Source organism: Nylanderia fulva, unplaced genomic scaffold (genome assembly GCF_048542155.1).
Source record: "Nylanderia fulva isolate GAGA-0341 unplaced genomic scaffold, ASM4854215v1 Scaffold3, whole genome shotgun sequence".
NCBI classification, from domain to species: Eukaryota; Metazoa; Arthropoda; class Insecta; order Hymenoptera; family Formicidae; genus Nylanderia; species Nylanderia fulva.
In genome coordinates this window covers 197,302-220,201 of record NW_028190368.1, presented here as the reverse complement: position 1 = coordinate 220,201, position 22,900 = coordinate 197,302, and the positions used below count along the sequence as shown (strand labels likewise).

Here is a 22,900-nt window from a genome sequence, read left to right as displayed (position 1 = left end):
ATTTATGACTTAAGACTGATAACATCAGCGGATCGAAAATGGATAAGTAGCGAAAGGATTGTCGTCAGCAGCATAACGCTTGAGTTTCGGATTATTCAATTAACAACCTTTTCAATATTTGTCTGAAATTGCAGCTTGTTATCAAAGTTATATTCGTGTATTATGAGCGTGTATTCGCGAGAACCGCTCTCTGCAGCGAAATATACTTCGTAAACTTGGTATAACCGCGCAATAAATATAGTAAACCCGTATGCATACTAGTAAAGTCCGCAGAGCGACGAAAATGGGTCATGATACGTTTTGTTTGCGTTTTAAGCAAATGCATAGAGAGATTTCGGTGAGCTATAGTTGACAGTAAAAAATACGCCCGTTATTTGTTTTTTTATTAAAAAGTTTATAAAAAAAAAGCACTCCAATAAAAATTGTATATCCGTGAGTTTAATTTCACGAGGAATTAAGAAGAAATCATATTTGATAAGCGTTACGATTTGACAATGTGATAAGTTTTATATATAGATACGAAGAGTGAAATATTATTGGTAGTTTTTAACTTTTAAAAATGCGAGAGAAAATATATAATAAAAATAAAACTCCATATATTCCATACAACAATTATATAACAATTTTTAAAACTATTCATATATAATATATTATATTGTATAACTTTTTCAGAATTTTAGGTATTAGTAAAGATTTGTCGGATTTCAATTTATTTCGATGTAAAATTAATGTGATCTTTTATTCTTGCACATTGACATTTGATATTTTTTATTCGAAAATGTTCAATTTTACGGCTATTATGTGAAATAACTCACGGCAAATTGCAATGCGGTTTTAGACGGGGATTATTTTTCATGCATTATATTTTTCGCTAACAAATCGTTCGCACTTTATAATCTTATTAAACATCTCGCAAGAAATCGTCAATAAAATTGTGTCGATAAAATTCTGGAAATATAAAATCCTTCAAAATATAAGATAGCAGCTTAAAATAAAGCTGTCTGTTCATTCTGGATTGATTGTCGCGTAAAACAAAAATAAGAAAAACAAAACGTGAGATTTCGCTGTACACTGGGCACGTAAAAGTTAGTTGTGGAGTTTTGGCATAAGATTTTATTTTCGGTCTCTCTCTCTTTCTGTCGGTCGCCGAGTTTAGCGATTTCGCCCACGTCGTTTTCGCCGATCCGAATAAAACCCCGATGCGGAGAGCCAGTCTGGTCGAGCTGATCGAGCCCCTGGGGTATTTTATTGATGTATTGGTGTTATTATTGTTTGCTCTCTATCTCGATAGAGCTCGCTCCCTGACCTCGATCCCCTCCCTTGTCGATGCATCATCAAGCGTACGCGCGCAAAGATAACCCATACTGTGTATCTCACCACGTTTGGCCAAAAGCAAGATGCAAGTATAAAACAAATTTACACGAAACGCGATGGACTTGAATTCATTCATGAATTTGTAAAAAGATAAAAATATAGCTTTTTGTACTCTGTTCTTATTATTCAAACATTTTAGCTTACGGTATGGACATGAAAAATAAATCTTATTAAACTTATTAAGCATTATTTTAGCCAAATAGAAAATAAAAATCTCAATAAATAAGTATCTTTAAAATATGTTTGATAGATACTGAAAATAAAATATATAGGCAGTCTGCAGAATTATTTCGAGTTTCCGGATTTAAAGAACTGAATGAAAAATTTGGAAATACGCAATTTTTGCATCTCGTATGCTGTATACTAAACAAGGAGGTACAGTAAATTATGTAGATATTATCTCGTACGATGTAGACCTGAGTCTGGGGGGAGAGTCGGAAGAGAGATGAAGAGTAAACTCGTACAAATGACCAATTGCAACCTATGAATAGTTCGTTCAGAGTCTGCCGTCGTATGTCGTACAACGCACATCATACGACCGCACGCTATATAGACCTGACAATTCGTTAATCGTTTTATGCCGGACGCGTCAGACGCGTTAAACGCTCGTTCAACTGACCGCGGCTTAATCCCATCATGCATCAATTTTCACACTTATTTACGTCTGAGTCTCGATAATATCAGCTTTACCGTTTAAGCTTTTGAAGATTTTAACTTAGTTTCATTTGCGATACTTTAACGCAATAATTTGGATAAATATACATTGTCAGCGAATTATGAGACGACAATTTTAATTACAATATGTTTATTCGTTCATTAAGTTAATAATTCGAATTTTTTACAATTTTTATATTTCAATAAAAATATCAAGTTAGTCTTTTAAAATTATACATATAATCTCGATATAGTTTTCTAATGTATTTTCTAAAATTTTTTATTCAAATTTTATTATCCGAGTTTCTCCAACATGGAATTCACAAATCGTACATTGTACTTATATGCGTAGATGGGAAAACGCGACCACAAGTTTTTGCAATTTCAATCAATTACACGATGTTTGGACGTTCGTTTTCTTCATGTTCGTTGCTTTCACATTCTCATCGAACATTCGCATTCGATTAGATTCGATATTTGTTATATGCGATAAACGTAAAAATATGAATATTCTTTACAGTTGAACCGCGTGAATCGAATGTCCCATTTGAGTTTGTTACGGTGTTTTCCAAATTTCAGTAGTAAAAATTCAGTATTCATTCTGCGGTTCGTTCATACTTTTATATACCGTTCAGCTTTTTAAAATTCCGCGCAGTTCCTTCATATCTGACTTGATTTAACTCGATGAACGGGCCTGAATGGTCATTGCGCCACATTAGGTCGCTGTGTTATTATTATCCAACAACAACGTTGCGAATATCTGTATACAAAGTCAGCGGAATGCCCAGCATTCCGTCGTACGTGAATCAGTGGTGTCGGGCATTAAACGAACACGATTACGGGAACCGGCTCGGCGGTTTTGCGACTTTCGCCGCGACAGGATCACCGATCTTTCGAGTGTCTTCTTCGAAGAAGCGGAGATAATTTTAGCGATGCCGCGGACTTGAAATATTTAACGCATGAGGAATTGGGCGCGAATTTATTCACGATACCGATGAAGGAAAACACGCCGAAACTTCGTGATATTTTGTTGATTCTGAGTCAGAGACGGGTCAATTCCCCGTTCGTTCATTCATTCTGTTTAAGCACAATTATCTGTCGCTCTGATACGGGAGAACTTTAATTTAACTAATGCAGAAATCGATAACGGCGGGATACAACTTTTTTTTAGAGTCTATATATAGACGATGTTGTATCGTCATACACATTCGATGCAAATCTCTGCGTTTGAATAATTTAAATGTTTATTATTTTATAATGTTTATTTTGATGGCCTATATTTATTGTCATTTATTGTTGATATATATATAATAGATAGATTGTTAGATACCCTCCAGAATATATTGTCCAATTAGCAGTCAATTCAGCACGATATTTTGCAATGAATCAAATTAGTGACGCATATTTCTCTTGTAAAGTGTCTGAATCAATTTGTTATCTCGTTGAAATATTTTATATATAAAGACTTTAAATTACGATACACACATATATAAAATTGATTAAATATTTATCGAATAAATCTAATCAAATATTTATATAATATAGTAGAAAACTCGAAACAAGTATTTTCAAAATTTCAGTAATTCGTCAAAATTTATCAGCGCGCTGCTATTTCTTCCTAATAAAATATATAATGAAGAAATTGTTCTCGTAAATAATCAAATCAATACCACATTCATTCTTATTTCGCGTATTATTGCCACGGCTCTTGGATTACATCAGAAACGTCTCGGAAGCGAGGTTGGGAAACACTGGTATATCGCGCATAGCGGGTCTCCCGAGCGCGCGTCGTTGCACCGGATGAACTCTCCGACCGTGCATTGGCTGCCTCCTTCCTTAGCCCCTCTTCGTCCAACGCTATACGGACAACCGTATGCACGCGCGTGCAGATCGTACAGTGCTGCCACCGGTGAGGAGCGGGAGATTCCCGCGCCACGCAAATGAGTCACGCGCGCGATCCGCCGCTGCTGCCGCGCACGTCTGACGAAGAAGCGGCATTCCCTTCCTCATCTTTCCCGCGCGCCGCCTGCGTCTGACAGGCGCTCCCTCTCTCTCTCTTTCTCTTCCGTCGGCCTTCGCGCGACCACTACAGACACGCGCACGCACACGACGATCCCGAGTGCGTTCTCGCGCGCACGCGGTCGGGGATTCCGTTCGACACAGTCCCCCACCAAGCCTCGAAGGAGAGAGACTCGACACGAATCCACGCCGCTCTCCGTTCGCGCTGCCGGTGAACGGGTGATTGGGTCACGCACCCCGTCTACGTGTCCTAGGACGTTCACGGCCGCGTATCCACGGAATCCCCCTTTCTCTCTCTCTCTCTCTCTCCCTCCCCTGTAGCTTTCTCGCCGAAACTGAATCGACATGAACGTATGTTTTTTCTCTCTACAGATATACTCTTTTTCCTCGCTCCATTCATTTTTTCTTTCGACGTTTATTTAATTTTTTTTTTTGATCGTGAAGCTTACAATTAGTGCGCTTCTTGCGAGCGAGTGAAAGTGAATTAGCGAGATTTTAGGATCACCTCATCCTCTGTCATTACATCATTTGACTTGTGCCGCGGTCTATCTTGATCTTTAGAATTTTTTTATAATAGGCGTGGTAGAGGTCTGATAACTCTTAAAATTAAAGAATGTTATAAAGGTGTAGCTGAATCGATTGGCTTGACAATTGAATCATTCAAGTATCAGACGTGTAAACAATATGTGACTCCGTATTTACCTTTCGTTTAATTAGGTTCTATTATTGACGTAAGCGCTCTGTTATATCATCGATAGCTGTTTTCATATCTATGACGCACTAATCTAATAGCGAATTCTTCGTATTTAGCCACCTCGTTTACTACGACACGCCTCTATGAACTTGCCAATTTACGGGATATTGTCACTCGATCGTCATTAAAATTATTAACGCGCGACACTAAACATATGTCGCAAAAGATGAAAACATTGTTCAAGTTGAAAGAAGCGCGATAACGTTCGCTACAATTAATCGTAATGGCTTTAATCGCGTCACGATCGACATAAAAGGCAACACAATGCGTTACACATAACAATATTCCCGGTTTTAATTCCGGTATCAATTTAGCAGACGTAAAAATATTCGAAAGCAAGCATCGCTTTTTCATCAATATAAAAAAAGAACAATTTTTTTATATAATGAAAAAAAAAAATTAGCGATTTTTAATCTTATCTCGTGTCATTTATTATTATATTATCGGATTAATTTCACAATAAAAATTACGTTAATTCGTATATATTTAGTATTTTATATAGAAATGCACGCTGTCTCTGATAATCATATTTTATCGTCGTTTCATGCAGTTGTTAGCCATATATGTACGTAACGTAAATAATAAAATTATCATATATACTATTTGTGTCGGTCCAGTGAAAGAGCCAAGCTCGAGAAATCACATTGTGAGATTAAGAACCCGAAGATACGTCTGGCAAGAACGGCGCGGGTGTCCTACAATCCTTTTAAGCTTATTACAAGACCGTAACAGGTTTATAGTATCATCGAGCGAACGTAATGAAGTTCGGTGGATTTACGACGGGCAGTTAAAGTAAATTTAGATAGCGAGTAAAGTAAATTCCATTGTATCTCTCGCGCGCGACCTGTGTCTTTCGTCGCGAAATATTTCGATTCGCGAATGTTTGCGCCGTGAAACTCGAATTTTTCATTCGATCTCGTAATTTCATTTTTCGAATAAAAAAATTCAATATCATTCCGATAGTAAATTCAATCATACGCGAGATCAAAAAACTGATTGATTTAAGATATAGAAGAGTAATTAAATTTATACATATAATACGTTTTTGCATTTAAACAGTTCGTGTATTACGTATACAAAATCGGAAATGTGCGTGTAAGAAATATAGATAAAGTTATTTTTAAAATGTGATCTATCAATAAAAAAAATTGTTTTTATTTGAAATCAATGCTTATCACAAACACTTGCAGATTAAACATTTTGCATCACTTTATGTAACGTCTTTTTACTTTGCGCACAGAAGAGATTAATCGCGTTGCAAAAAAAAAAAAAAAATTAAGTAAATAGATCAAATCAAAAGCGATTCCACGAAAAATCGAATTAGTCGTCAATATATTTATCTATTTGATTTTTTCCGCGCATTGTATACGTCGATAGATGAAATTTCTTTGACAGATCGCACGTAAAGAGAAAATTCATATGAACAATCAGTGAACATTTCTTTCGTCTCATATATCTCCATATTTTCGTGCGTAAAACATTTCGATAAACGGATGAATTCTTAAACATTTATCATTTATTGTACTGATGTAATATCAGTATTATCTACATAATATAGGATTGATACTTTTATAATAATAAATATATATTTACGATTGACTAATTTTCGTGGTTTTTTTTATAAGAGAATTAATTTACAAACGATTACTACATAATTATTCCACGTCAGCGTATGTAATAAAAATGATGTAAAAGAAGAACATATGAGAAAATTTCGGATTTCTTGATGCATACGATTGCATTCACTTTAATGATTTTTAAATATAACGTAGTATTAAAATCAAATATATTGTTCGTATGTTGAGTGTTTTATCATCAAAAGGTTTCTCGAAGAATATGTTAATGACGCTTTTTTAGAAAATAACATTTAATATACGTTTATTCGTCGAACGTTTCAAAACGTAACGCAAAGATGTTTACGGAATATAAATCTCCTTCATTCGTTTCTTTAACTTGTTCCGCAGACTTCTCTCATCTTCGCGTGCTATTGTTTACACACAAAACAACTGCCAAGTTCATCGCGTGTTTATACTTGTTTCAAAGAAATATTGAGCATTACAGCGACTACTTATTCTCGAATCATATCTCATTTTCTGTCATTTTCGTAATAAATTTACAGAATATGTAGAGTAATGTTTTTCTCTCTATTCTCTCTCTTTCGACAAACGAGTAAAAAAGAATATCATTTAGATATAAAGAAAGATCATTTCTTATTTAGATCTGTATTTCTTCTTAAGAGTCTTAATTCCAGTTATGTGTCTATAAAGTCGAAACAATTTTAAAAAAAGTTTCGTGCATTTGTGTAAAAGGAGAGAATTTTCTCTTAGAATTTACTCTAAAAATCATAGTACTCTAAGACAATATAATGTTGAAAGAATGTTATAAGAGTTTCTCTAATTAATATTTACCACAATAAAAGATATTAATATCACATCAAGATATAAATATGTTCGATTAATTTTACTATGTACGTGGTAAAATTTATTATGTATATATCAATATTTTTATTGTGGTAAATATTAGTCAGAAAAACTCTTATAAAATTCTTCCAATATCATATTGCCCTACGATTACCATGATTGTCAGAGTAAATTCTAATTGTAAGAGAAAATTTTCTCCGTGTACATATTTTTGAGTCGCGAAATAGAATCATTTGTTAAAAAGATTACGAATAGCTTTCATTGTACGTATTTTGCACATATTTTTTACTTAAAAAATATTAATATCCATCGCAATAAATGTTCAATTAATTTTACTATATGTACGTAATATATTTTATTGTGGTAAATATTAATCAGAGAAAAACTCATAAGATTCTTCCAATACCATATCTCATACGATTACCATTTTCAAGATAAATTCTAATAGAAAATTCCGTCCGTGTACAAATGACCCTTCTCTTCCATATAGAAATTAGAAATGTATCCTCGCGAACGAGTCGCGCGTTGGTCCGAATCGGACTTACAATTCCGGTGGAGAGTCCCTGCCACGAATAGACGACAAATCAAGAGAAATTCCGACGATCCCACTCGCAGGCTGGCCGATTCCGGCTTTATACGGCTCGGCGGAGCCGAGTCGCTTCTCGTGTCTCCCGCTCTTCGTATCTTCTTGGCGTAGCATGAAAATAGCCCGGCGTACTTGGAATATCGCGTAGCCTACGCGCTAAGCATGCTAAAACGGCGTCGACCAACAGACTCGCGTACGTTGCGAGAGAGAGAGAGAGAGAGTACGAGCGATTACACAAACGATGCTACCAGAAAGTACCGATAACTATATTCGAAAGTACCGATAGCCATTTCGCAGGGAAGGAGAATGCCGATATATATACAATACTCGCCTATTTAAATGCGATATTGATATTTTTCCAGTCCAGTGTCGATAAAAAAAAAAAGAAAGATTTCACATTTTCCTATTCAATGATCTGTGATATTCTGATATTTTTTATAAGCATATTTAGGTAATTCTATTAAGCAATGTAACTTCTTATTTTAATCCATTTCTATAATTAAATATTAATATATTTAGAGTAGAGAGAAAGAATGTTTGATCTGTTATTTTATTGATAGATTATTTTTTATACAGGGTGTCCGGTAACTAACGGACCAACGATTACAAATGGATTCTTTGGTCAATTTGGGAACGATTTTTCCTCAGCGAAAATGTCGAAAAAGGTCATCATTTTTTACAACTTTCCAATATTTGTCATTATGTATCTTTATAACTAAGCCTCAAATTAAAATTTTATTATATAGTAAACTCTACCTGAAATTAACTGAAATAACTCGAAAATTATTGACTTCTCAACATTTTTGCCAAGAAAAAATCGTCTCCAAATTGGCCAGAGAATCCGCCCTTAATTATTGGTCCGTTAGTTACCGGACACCCTGTATATCTGAAAAAAATTGCTTTTCCAATCCTTTTCTCTGCGTCATATGGTTTTGTTTTCGAATCGCTCTGCAACTTTGTCGTATCTCTACCTTTCGAAGTTCACATGTACTTGTTTGACCAGAGATAGTCAGTGATTACTGCAGGAATTCGCGGTTAATTATAACTTGCGAGTTATTTACGATTTTGATATTCCTTGGTATTAATTCGTTGCGATATACAATAATGAATGCTTCGAGAAATTATTCTTTTCAATTAAACTTTTATCGAGTGAAACTTTACCAGTCTTCGTCAAAGAGTCTCTGTAATTATAGAAATATAATAAATGCAAAATTGTAAAACGATTCTCGTTACTTCTCTATCAATTTATTAACAGGAATTAATTCATTTGTAAAGAGAAATAATTAAATATATATAATATATTTTATTAAATATATATAATATATTTTTTTTACTTAAAAAAAACTTGCTAATAATAGCATAGCGAGATGAACTTTAAATTTTCAGATAGCTATTATGTTTTCTGACAGCTTTGCAATTTTTCTTTTGTTTTTTTTTCTTTTTTTTTAATTTCTCTTTATATATAATTAAATATATATAATATATTTAATTATATATAAAGAGGAAAAAAAAAAATTGCAAAGCTGTCAGAAAACATGATAGCTATCTGAAAATTTAAAGTTCATCTCGCTATGCTATTATTAGCAAGTTTTTTTTAAGTAAAAAAAAAAATCTCGTTTTTATAGATCGAGCGAAAATACACATCTCTCGCGTGTCGTCGTTTCAGTGAGTTAAAAATAAAGCATGGTCGCGCAAGAGCTTGTAAATAGTAGCCAAGATTGAATTGGACTTTCAAGGATAGAAACGCGTTAGTCAGCAATGATAATGTCAAACGATTGCTCTGTCATTATCTCCTTCTCTCCCTTTTTTTTTTTTTTCGTTCCATCGGAAAACTCAGCATGATAAAAACGTTTCTCGAGCGAAAACATCGCGTACATTTACAGCCACGTACGTCACACGCGATGTTTACAACCGAAGGCCGAAATTACTATCGCGTACTCGCGATGCTCGCACGCGGTCCGGTTTGTAAAAAGGAAGAGGACGATATATACATATAGAGGGGGCCGAGAATATAGGGGCGTCGCTGACACGTAGGAATCGACAGAACGTCCGCAGCATCCCTCGTAAATTTTTACAGCGCCGTTCACAATGTACAAAACTGGTCACCGAAGAATCCAATCCCTCTTCTTCTCTCTCTCATTCACATTCTCGCTCGGCTTTCCGAGTATCACGAAAACACGTCGAGATCGCAGGGAAAGAAGGGAGCGACCGAAAAAGGAGAACGAATGGCGAGTTCTCTCAAGAGAGAGGACGAGAAGTGGCGAACTTGAAGAGAGACGGGATCTGCTACAATGCGCGAGAGAGAGAGAGATACAGAAGCCCTGTTGTCGCGTCATATCTCGCGAGAGTATACGGGGTCAGAGGAAAAGAGGGACAAACATACCGCGAGAGTGGGAAGAGCGGCTGCTCGGAGGCTGCGGAAAAGATGAGGAGGGAGAATCGCGCAGGGAGAGAGACTCATGGTTCACCTGTCGTCATGGCAACGCCGCTTCGCCGCTCACTTGTTACTCCATCGGCATAGCTCGGCGGCGGTCCTCTCGCAGCCTCCGCAGGAATACGAACGCGAGTCACGATCCATCGCGTGGGACAGAGAGCGAGACGACGACGACGACGACGACGACGCCTCCTCCTCGAGAATCGCCGCGAATTCTTCTCCTTTTCGGCCGGAAAAAATCGAGAGACACGATGATATCCTCTCCCGCGGTTCACCACCACAATACGCACCGCAGAGATTCTCACACATACAGACACGCACTTCACCGAGATGTATATATATATTTTTTTTTTAATTTCAAAATTTATTTATGCATACAGATTTTTCTACCTCTCGTTCTCTTTCACCCGCGCAAAGAAACGTATCACAGACACCCTCTCCGATTCGTTTCACTCGCTTGTCCTCCGCTTGTCACCCGCCGCGCACTTAAACCGAAGTCACTCTTCTATTTTAAGCTTCGCACTTGCCTCGTCCGCGTCGTATCCTCTATCTCTCCCTCCTCTGGCGCACCAGTCGTATGTGTGTTTATACGGAGCGATATTCGCACACTCACCCACGTACGGACGATGCACAGACGAGAGAAGAGGGAGAGAGAAAGAGAGACACACAGCGCTGCTTCTTCTTCTTCTTCTTCTTCTCGTTATCCACTTACTACGAGCGCGACAATCTGTTTGCTATGCAAATCGACCGGTGCTGACGTAGACCGGCGCGGATGACAGCTCCGAATCGACGTTAGTCATTGCCCGTCGACATACGTATATAGAAAAGTGTGTAATCGCTGCCGCCGCGATTCCACGGGAGATCTCCTTATCCCCACCGCGAGTGCCAGCAAACTGCACTCGCGCGCACACACACACACGCGCGCGCGCGCACACTGTCACACCGCGACTACCGCGTGGTCACCACTACCATCGCGCGCCGCGACTATTATCATCGTCGGCGATCTCTCTTTCTCTCTCGGTTTATAACGTCGTGTCGTGTCGGTGCGTAAACGCACCGCGGCGCGAAACTCCGACCGCGAATTCCCCCGGCGGCGGCCTCACTCGTCCGGTGACGTCATTGGCGCCTAAACGCGTCGTCGAGGGGAGGGAGAGAGTTCTCTCTCTCTCTCTCTCTCCTCCGGTTGATCTATCGACACGATGATGCGGCGACCTCGTTACCGCTGATCTTTTATATATATATGTATCGGCGAAATACGGAGTCTCTTGTTATTCGAGCGGCTCGTTTGACGTTTGATCGCTCTTCCTCAACCGATGATCCATTCATCGATCCGATCCGGGGTGAGCGAGAGTTCCGGTTTAAGATTCCGTCGTAGGTGACATCGGCGGATCCTTTCCTCGATTTCTTTTCTTTTCGGAAGATTTTCCGATTGTTTTCGACGAGAAGTGACGTTTCTCCGCTTCCGATCGCGATCGAAATTTTTGGCGCAACCTTTCTCCGCGCGATTTCAGGTCACTCCCGGCGCATGTGTCCTCGATTGTTCGAAACGACGATTTCGAAAAGTCCGGTACGCGATTTTTCCTCCGCTTTTCTTCCACGTCACATCAACAAGTGAGTATCCGCCACATATACGCGCACCATAATAATCCTCACGTCCACGGATCGTGTCGCGTTGCGGTGTCGTAGCCGCGCGACGCTACACACCTCCTCACGGCGTTGTTATTGTTGCGTAACTGGCGGGCCCCGTGTTGCTGGCTGGCTCTCCGGCCGTGCCACGAGACAGAGCGTATGGAGTAGTGGCCGGGGCGGAGAGCGGCGCGGGAAGAGAGGGGAGGATCGGAGTGGGAAGGAAAGGGTAGGGAGGGAGGGAGTGAGGTAGCCCCTGTGGGTGAGCCAGTGGGCGATACGCAATGAGGGAGAGAGAGAGAGCGTGCGAGCGGTGCGCCGTCTGGCGTGGCTGGCGACAGTCTACTGCCTTCGGAGAACCACGAGGCGATTCCGTGTATCGAACGCGCACCGAGGGACGTCGACGATGGAGATGAGAGAGCGGAAGGAGAGAGAGAGAGAGAGAGTGAGTGAGTGAGTGAGGAGGGGCAGCGAGATCGGCGCGCGCGATTCTGGGAGGGAGAGAGCGTGAGGGACAAAGAGACGACGCGAGAGAGCGAGGAACATATGAGAAAGCCCCGAGAACGAGAGAGGGAGAACTCCGTAGCGGGGAACTCACAGACGCGAGAGCTCTCCTCAGGGACGCAGATATGTTCCGAGCGCACTCTCTTACGTTGCGTGCACATCGCAGAAAGAGACGGAGAGAATCGCTATACGTCATTGGAAGACGATAATGAGGGTTTTAACCGTGGCCTTGCTATCGTTTCACTGCACTTCATTTTCTCTTACAATTTACTCCGAAAATCATGATAATTATGTGGGGCAATGTATGACATTTGGAGGATTTTTTATAAGAGTTTCTCTGATTAATATTTGCCATGAGAAGAATATTAACATGTCTACCACATTAAGGTATCAAATATGTCCGATTTATTTTACTATATATTAAAATTACTTCATTTTTTTAAGGGTTTTAACACCGTGGCCTTGCCATCGTTTCACTACGCTGAATTTTCTCTTAGAATTTACTCCGAAAATCATGGTGATCATGGAACGATGTGATATTCGGAGGATTTTCTAAGAGAATTCTTTTAATATCGTACTATATTGTCGCACGATTTTCACTATGTCCTCACTGGAGCAACAACGAGCAACTTTACGCAGCTTACGAAACTTTCAGCAACAATTAACTAGCAACTTTTTTAAGAAACATGGAGCATCGACAAGAAGTTATACTCCTCCTTGTTGCCCTATAGTGAAGACGCAGTTCTACGTTGCTCATTGGAGCAACAACGAAAAACGTTTTTCGAAATTATGGAACAACAACAAAAAGTTGCTCGTATTGTTGTTCCGGTGAGGACATATAACTTCGTTGTATTTCTTTCTTCCTTCTGTTGTCGTTCATCGCGGTAGAAGACCCAGGGTCGAAGACGATCAACAGCGCTTGAATGAGCAATAACAGCCCTCTGTAACGCGCAAGTCGCTAATCGAAATCGATTCTTCTTCGGATAGTCAGTTAGTCAGACGTGTTTCGTTAAATTGGGGTTGCGCCGTTCCGTTGTGTCAGGAACCAAAATAAATCGATTGCAATCGCCCCTATCTCTCTGATTCCTAATTCGTCTTTCTTTATTTATCTCCATCCAGGAACTGCGAATATATAAAAAAAATATGTTTGTAAAATACCTCCCTTCGAAATTCTTTATTCAAACATCGAGATTGGCAATCGCGGTCGATTTCCAATTTTAATCATCGCCAGATCCCCCATAATTAACATCGTCGACGGATTAGAGATATTTTTCGACCGTTTGAGCGAATGACACCCAAATAAAACGGTAAAAATAAAAAAATAAATAAGGATCTTGGATGGTAATTTGACTATTCCCAATCATTAACAAGTCGAGAACACCGAGACGAGATATCCTTTCCGTCTCTCTCCTTGCCATCGCGTCACCTCGATTATGTTTCACCGGAGACTTACCGGGAAGGGATCCTACTGTTATCTGCCAGGTACTTGCAATCCTCTCTTTCTCTGGCGTCTGCCAGTCCCGGAAGGACGGTTGGCCTTCAGGGAATTGACCTCAGGGATTTTCTAAATCTTTGTTCGAAGAAGAACGAAAGGATGAATGGAAACCATTAATATCAGAAATAATTTCTGGAAATTACTCTTTTCGAAGAACTACTCTTTTTGTATTTTGACACTCTACTTTTTGACCTTTTTTAATTTCTCACACCATAGGAAATATTCCAACAGTAAAAATTTTAATGATCTTGCCGTTCTATAGAAATATATGAAACCTTATACAGGTCGCTCTTCGAAAGGAAAAATTTTCTTCTTCATTCACAAATATACATCCAACTTTTCCGGAAAAAAAATTGTATGGAATATAGGAAAATGCACACATACACATGTACTATTAAATAATCTACTTTTTCGCTAAAGTATAACGTATCTATGCGATTATGTCGGTTCTACTCCGTCAGTGCCTAACGGCATTTATGTTATATATATATGTTATAAAATTATTCGGTAGCGTATTATCCGGCGATATCATGTGTGAATTTTCGTTTGACCTCCGTTGCAATTAACGGTTAATATCGTACACGATTCATCATTCAAGGACAATCGGGCGGATAATTAACGATTTCATTGCACGTAGCACGAAAGAGCCTTCGTCACACATTGCGAACGTTGGTCGATCGTATCTGAAACGCAACACCGTCGTTCTCATGCACACGCACATTCGCGATCGTGGGCGATCAACTACGTAATATCGTGTATGCAACAAGTTACTTTCATTAATTGGACGTAGCAAGAAGACAAGCAAGTATCGATATAAAATTAACCCCCGCGTCCGCTTTCACGGTTTTATTGCCGATAATCAAATAGCATATGAGTACTTACAATTAACGGTCGACAAATTGAAATATATGAAAGAACACGTGTACACATATGTATTGTTTATTTTTTATCAAACATACATCGCGATTCGATTTCGATATGATACATCTGCATCGCGATCGGAAATATATACGAACGCGAATGTTGCGAATAATATCGAGGCGGAATAAAAAAAAAAATCGCGGATCGGATGAAATTTGGTCAAAAAATGGGCTTGACCCGATTGCATTTGTAGCTCGTTCCAATCGATCCCGCGGTACGCCGCGTCACGGAATGGGTGTGACAGGATAACGAAATGCCGGATATGCAATACAAATACAATCTGTATGAATTTATCGAGCCGTTATGGAGCGTCAATCGGCCCGGGGCTGGTCTTTAGGGTGCAGCGGATTGCACCGATGCAAACGTCCCTTTCGAACGCGGCCGGCCGACGTGATTATTATTGAGCGACAACAAAGGCGCTCTAATTGGCAGCGCAACGCGTGCTCGTTCCGTGGAGGAGGAAGAGGTTGTTATCGCCAGCTCGGTAATTAAGACGAAAGAATACAAATTGCGGCGGTTGTGAGTGCTATATTACACGCGAGTTCGGCACTCGCGGATTGCCTCCCTTTTGATCAAGCATTCCGATGCCGCTTTCTCGCCAGCATTTCGCATTTTCGCGAAAGGCATTTAACGAACTTCATTCATGATATCGCCGATCCGAAAGTATGGCTGTACACAGTCGGAGCATTTATCTGCCCGAGTCTGATGCGTTATGGTTATCGGTGCAATGTTTATTTTATTGCACTGAGAACAAAAATGTTGTTAACTTGAACTAAATCGTTCAACTAATTATTATTTTGGTAGTTGAACATGTATAAGTATTTCAGTCGAAACGTGTTATGTTACGCAGAGAAAATTTTCTCTTAGAGAAAATTCTATTTACCTATAATGAAAATACATGGTAATCGTGGGACAATATATAGTATTGAAAGAATTTTATGAGTTTCTTCAATTAATATTTACCAGAATAAAAATTATTAATATTTACCACGAAATATGTTTGATTAATAAAATTTACTATATATACATATTAATATCTTTTGGAGAATTTTAGAGAATTTTTAAGACAAAATTCTCTCCGTGTAGATATAATATGTTGTATTTAATTTAAATACTTCTATATGTTCAATTAACAAAATAGTAATTAATTAAACGATTTAGTTAACAACTTTTTTTCTCAGTGTAGAAATTAATTTTATTAGGAAAAATAGTGAGAGAACAGAGAGATGATAAAATAAAAATAGAAATGAATAAAATTTTAAAAAAGTCCAAAAGAAGTGCAATATTTTTTAAATTGTGTGTGTGTGTGCGTGTGTGTGTAAAAACGGGAAGAAATTGTACATGAGAGAGAATTAATGTATTCATTTTTTCGGTGCAAAATGTATTTTGAGATATGAGTGCGCTTTGACATTTATAATCTTTTTTATTGCGTGAAACTGCAGAGATGTTACTTTCCGGAGAGTTTTATTTCATTATATATTTAGCTCGAAAAAAGTGAATGCGTTAGAAAATTAAACTTCACGCGCATGACCTATTCCGGGTACATTTTCACACTTTAACGTACATTTTTTTTTTATTCTTTCTTTTCGACCTTTCTATTTACTACACATTTTATTTAGCACACTATAGTGATACTATATAATTCTATAATGCGAAGGACGTATACTCTAACGATCTAATTAAATTTAGCTATATAAAAAGAGAGAAATGTATAAAATTTATTTTTAGAATAGTGACTAGTTCGAATTATATAACACGCGTATACATTATTAAGATAAATTCAAGAAGGATTTTTTTGCAAACTCTTAGTTTGTCTCTCAGTTTTTTCACGCAATTAATCAGCTGTGTTCGTTCTCTCGCTCTTTCGCTCGCTTGTTTGCTATACCTACACTCAATTTGTCGTTATCGAGGTATTAAATTGAAATTATTTTGCATCAATTAAGACGGACTTTCTATTATTCATTCCATGAAAAAAAAGAAAAAAAACATTTCAATCACTTATACCACTTACACTATTGATATCTCCATTTTTACTTTCTGTTTAATAATTCCATTTGTTTTCCAAAGAATCTCGCGTGTGTAGCTTTTGATCATCTAAAAAAGATAGAAAATTTTGGATTCCAATCGAGTCACTCGCAGACTATCACAGAGTAACATGCGGGCCGCATATTACGGAGCAATATATATACAGTAGTGAAAGAGAGAAGAAAGGTTCTCTCGATCGTTGTGACTGTCGCCGTACGACGTATGCAAGCCATCACAAATCGACAATGACAAGCAAAGAAGCCGTCCCAGGCAGGGCTGGGCAGCAGGCAGGCGAGCGAGCGAACGGACGAGCGAGCAACAACCGACCAGTCTGGCCGTAAGAAACTTCAGGCCTGTTCCCTGGCTGTTGGAGTTCCGTAGGAACCGGACTGTTGTTCGTCCGAGACGACGGGATCATTCCACGAACTGCCCCTCCGTCGCGTTTCCTCTGCTGCGTTCTCCTTTGCCGTTAGCGTGCCGTGGGTTTCTCTTCCTTGCTCCTTCGAAAATAGCCCTCCATCCTGCTCTTTCTTTTTCCACGCTGCTCGACGTAGTAGAATACTTTACGAGGGCACACTAGTTCAACGTACAATCCCTTTCGTCACGTACTGATCACGTACACGCAACCGTCACGAGAATGGTCGGTCAGTTGTGCCTTAATTCTCTACGTTTTACGTAGTAAGAGAAAATAAGAGAGAGAAAGTAAGAGAGACAGAAAGAGGAGATTTTTCATTATTTTTTTTTATGACATACAGGTACATACAGGGTATCCCAGAACTAGTAAACCTGTTAATGGCGCGCAGGTTTATGGGATAATTTGGAGACGATTTTTCCTCAACGAAAATGTGTCGAGGCATCAATGATTTTCGAGTTATAAGCGATTGAAAATAAGGGATTTTTAGCAAACTAAGCGTTGTGGAAATAAAATATTAACATCGTATTCTTTTATTAATTTCATGTAGAGTTTACTTTATGAGAATTTTAATTTAAGACTTATTTACGAAGATACATGATGATGGCAAATATTATAGTCTCCTTCGATATTTTCGCTGAAGAAAAATCGTCTCCAATAAATGATCCCAGGAATCTGTCATTAACAGGTTTACTATTAATTTTTTAGGACACCCTGTATATATGAATATACCTACAGAATTTTGCTTAATTCTCAATTTTTTCTAGGCTCTATCATTCGTGTGTCTTGTATTTTAATGTTAGAATTTCTGTTTACCGACGTATCTGTCAAATTTTTTGCTCTTGTTTTTCCTCGCGATGAGTTTCTGCAATGTTTGCGGATTGCGTGCGAGAAACGCGAATAAAACTCGTCTACATTGCGTAAACACGTCACCGCACCGGTGCGTCATGGCATTTTAGCACACGAAAGCGTTGACGAATGTCGCGACGAGAAGACGTCGGATTATATTTCGTACAAACTTCACTTTCGTCGTTAAAAAAGTCAGGCTACAACGAGAATACGAAGTAGAATGCAGACATATAAAGAGCGCGAGAAAAATATCCGAAATGATATCGATTGAACCATAAATTAAATGGGGGATGATTTTATGTTCCGAGCGACCGCTCTCTCTTGTTTTATTAAAAGCCATCCCTTTATTTTATATCTATATAAATCACTCCATCAAAATGTTTCAAAATTTTAATTTTGTACAATATATTTTTTTTTCTTTTTACGCAATATGCGTATATATGAAATTTGCGACATAATATAGCCTTCGTTCTTAAAATATGTTACGCGGGAAGCACAATCTTTGTATTATCGACATTCGCTTTTTCTTTCTTTCCTCTCTTTGAGGGAGCGAACGCTTGACGCTGTCTACGGTGGGGGTCAAAGGCGAGCGAGGACATTTTACTTAAGGTCACTGTGTTAACCGTGCCGCAAGGATTCCATTAACACCTAGAACGCGAACGGTCGGCCGAGCACGCGGATGAAGAAGGACGGTGTTTTCTCGGGGCGCGTTTAATAGAGAACAGGCGAATAGCCTCGTTAAGTTCGATATAAACGCTTCAATAAGCAATGCAACGTCCTATAGGTGCCGAGATGGTTATATAGGGATGCAACGTTAGAACGCATCTGTCTTTCCAATTTCCTCGAGAGGAAGAGAAGCTTTCGAAAAATATTATTGTAAGTCTAAACGTATAGGATTTCTTGATATTTTTTTATTTTAGCAAAACATTTATGTTTGGACCTTAAATATATTATCGCGTACACAGAAAGAATTTTCTCTTAATATTTACCACAATAAAAATATTAATATCTACCACAATGAGATATAAAATATGTTCGATTGATTTTACTATGTATATATTGATATTTTTTATTGTGATAAATATTAATCAGAGAAACTCTTATCAAATTCTTGATTTTCAGGGTAAACTCTAAGAGAAAAAATTCTCTCGCGTATACATTTATTTTAAATCAACATGTTCTACACTCTTGTTTCTTTATAGCTTTAGATTTAGATTTCTGTTTAGTTTGGAAAATGTACGAAATAAAATTTCTCGTTTGCGAAATGGATCAGCTTCGTAAATATATATATATATATATAGTATGGCAAATAACGACGCGGCGTAATATTGTGAAATAAGCGAGCGAGACGTAGCAGAAATCCGATCGCAAAAGCGGGATCACACGCGCGTGTAAGAGGTCAGAGCTGGCGGAAAAGTCGTTGTTGCCGGCTGGATTTATCGGTCGTGCCGATTCATCGAAATGTCGTCGTCGGTGTCGCGACATTTCCGATATCGCGACGAGGGCGTCTCGCACAACGATCAAAAATAAGAGATTAAATTTAGAATTTTATTCTAATTATCGTACTATACATTTCTCACATTTTGCGATTTTGCTCGTGCTAAAACATACGATGGAGATGGATGGGGAAAGGAAAGGAGAGGAGGAGGAATCACCGAACAATATAATATATCTCTCCTCAAAGTTAAATGTCGACCAGACTGGCAATCATTTATTATAAATAATTAGTTGAAATACAACGTTTCGGCTGTCATTGCAGCCCTTTTCAAGTAAATCTATAAAAAGTTACATCAAAATAATTATAATTTTAATTACACTTCATCGCTACAAATAATTATACATTCAAAAACGAAAATATGCTACATACCAAATTAATGCAGTAATATAATATAGGTACGTTAAACTGAAAATGAATATATTAAAAAAAATTTCTGTTTGGAAAAATATATATATATATATATATATTGTTTCGCTATTATATCTTGTCACGTGCGTAATCATGAAACGGTTATCATGCGGTTATCACCCTTCACTTCGAGTTGGAGGCTTATAAGATTCGACATAACACGACGATACTCCCGATCATTATATCTCGGTCACGCATGATTGCTTCATACGCCCGAACGACAGTATCTCTCTAGAGATTCTCTCTCGGAAGTCAATCTTGCACGTGATATCGTGAAGAACCGCCACAAAAACCCGAGGTAACTGACATGAATCAACGAATACGGAAGTTTCGCAAATCATTTTTCAAACGGTGATTAATATGTGATGGCTTCACAGGAAGTTCTTTGAATTCTAATTTCAAACTTTGCTTCTGAATATTGATGAGAGATTTTCAGAAATTTTACATAAGTTTCTCGAAAAAATTTAAAATTCAATTCTAGAAATAAATGTATATATATATATATGTATTTATATACACAATTATTTATACAAATGCATATATAATAATTAGCATAATTATTGTTGACACTAACGCATTTTAGTAAAAGACGGATTATTAATATTTTCAGTTCTATTTGCTGTTAATATTAAGCAGTTGATATTAGTTTATTGGACAGGAAATGTCTCGCTTTTACATCTTTAATTTATCTCCATTTGAATATCGAGTAATTAATTTAAATAATTTGGGCTTCTCTTCATTTTTCGTAGCAAACTATATTTGCAATTTAATTTCTGCAAGTAAAGTAGGATTGTAGGTATGGAAATGTTTGGAAAATCGAAAAGATTTTACCACTATAATTTTTTTATATTGGCTCTTTAATATTTATCACTTTCTGGTTTCAATTATCATTATGATTCGTTCGAGTTATGAATAATAAATGAGTAAATTAATTATAACATTCTGCAAAACTCAAATACCCGGAAGGTCCAACATTTCATGATTGAATGATCTCGATGTTTGGGGAGTTTTACATACGGCTCAGATGAACTGATATAGAGAGCTCGGACACTCGACAGATCCGTGAAAGATTGCGAGACTTGCTGAGATCAGCATAGAACGGTACAATATGGAGCTTTTGTGCGACGAAATGAAAATATCCACGGAATTTCCCGTTGTCCTCGGAATGTTCGTATTAAGAGCTCGTGGCCGACGTCGTGTCTGGACTCCTGACGTGCGCCAAGATAAGACGAGCTTCCTCGAGCGTTTCGTTCTTACGTAAGCGGTGTCGACGGGCGTTATATTGCTACCGTTTACGTCGGCGCATAACGTTAGGTGAAATCGCGTAGCTTAAGCGCGGCACGTTCGGGTCGACGAGAACCTTGAAGCGAGAATACATGCAGGTGGAACGAATTTTCGTTTTCTCTCTCTCTCTTTCTCTCCTTCTTTCTCTCTCTCTTGTGCAAGACATTGCGCGCACCTGTCGGACGTCCTCAGGGAATTCCTGCGAACGACGACAGATAGCCGCTGCCTCGCGCTGCGCCTCGAAAGATGGCAATATATTTGCTTTAATTGAATGGCGTGTTATGTAGAAATGAATTAAACCCAGAATTCATTTAAGGAAACTAATTGTATGCATCCAGTTGTGGGCTGACAAAATTCAACTTTGTACTTTACACTTAATTTATTCAGAATTTTTTAGACAGTAGACAGATTTTTTTCCATTACCTCAAACATAAATAAATTCATAAAAGCGACACGTTTTTATGTAAAGAATATAGACTGACATATTTTAGGCAGTTGATAATTTTAAGTGCTCAATTTGCACCGTAAATTTATACAAGGGTGGAATCTTATTTTTTATTATTGCTCTAAAGCAGTCACTTTTTTTAATCCAATTTCTAGCGTAGTGGAAGTGAAAGTGGTAGTTCCGGAACATCCTATATTCACATCATATATTAGTTATTCGTCGTCGTTCGCGTGCGACGCTATTGCAATCAGAAGCGCAACGTCATGTTACGTCGTCAAAAACTGTTTTAACACGGCGCTTCATTCGCCGGAATGCAATTGTTTCAAAAACGCGCTGCATTTTTATAATTAGCTGAAAATACGATTTTATCTGTTTGCTGATAACACTTGATTCCCTGAAATCTTTCCGATACACAATGATACACAACTTTGCAACGCTCATTGGCGCCTCGATGTCGAAACGTTGGAATTAAATCTCCCGTAGTGGTATTCGTGACTAAGAATAAACATGCGACTTTCTTGCATAAATCATGTATTCTAATGTATATTATCTCAGTCTTTCTTTTACATGGACTATGGATATATATAATATATATATTTAGAAATCATCGTTCATTCTTCAGTGATAAAATAACGATGACAGAGAAGTTTTTATTTTATTGTTTTTTTTCCTAAATTAATGATGCAATTTTTATCACGTTTCGTGATAAAAAATTTGAAGCAGGCAATGCAAGGCATTGTTTCGATGTTATTTATTGATCATTATACTTTTGCATTCTATTTTTACATTAGCTGAAATGCCGTAAAGCTTTTTTTTATGCAATGATAAAGAGTATGTCGGGCGACGCGACGTATCGGTATCAAACAACAGGAGCTTTCCGAGTTATATCTTTATTTACCTTACGGTTGTTTACGTCGCGAGATTCTGATTCTTCAGTTATGTAGGCGCTGAATCACGCACTCCCACATTTTTTTCCTTATCCCGATCCGGCCAAGCAATGATGCCCACGCGCACGTTCAATACTTTATTTCATCGTTTATATTTCATTCTTGGTGACTCAGTTCTCATTCCCTGCCGCGGGTGCACTTGTTGAATCTGGCATACTCATTCCGATAGTTTGCTCTTTTTCTCTCTTTTTCTCTTTCTCTCTCTTTTCTGCTTTCTGCATCTTGCATATATCGTTGCAATTCGG

The 22,900-nt window shown here is 38.0% G+C and overlaps 1 protein-coding gene across 1 annotated transcript in view; it reads right to left on the bottom strand.

Annotated features, from left to right (window-relative positions):
* shn (zinc finger protein schnurri) overlaps positions 1-12,082 on the bottom strand; it is a 29,754-nt gene extending 17,672 nt beyond the window's left edge. The window contains exon 1 of the mRNA XM_029305931.2: positions 10,276-12,082. Coding sequence (XP_029161764.1) covers positions 10,276-10,285 — 10 coding nt within the window. The 5' untranslated portion in view covers positions 10,286-12,082. The remainder of the gene's footprint in view (positions 1-10,275) is intronic.
* Between the last annotated feature and the right edge of the window lie 10,818 nt (positions 12,083-22,900).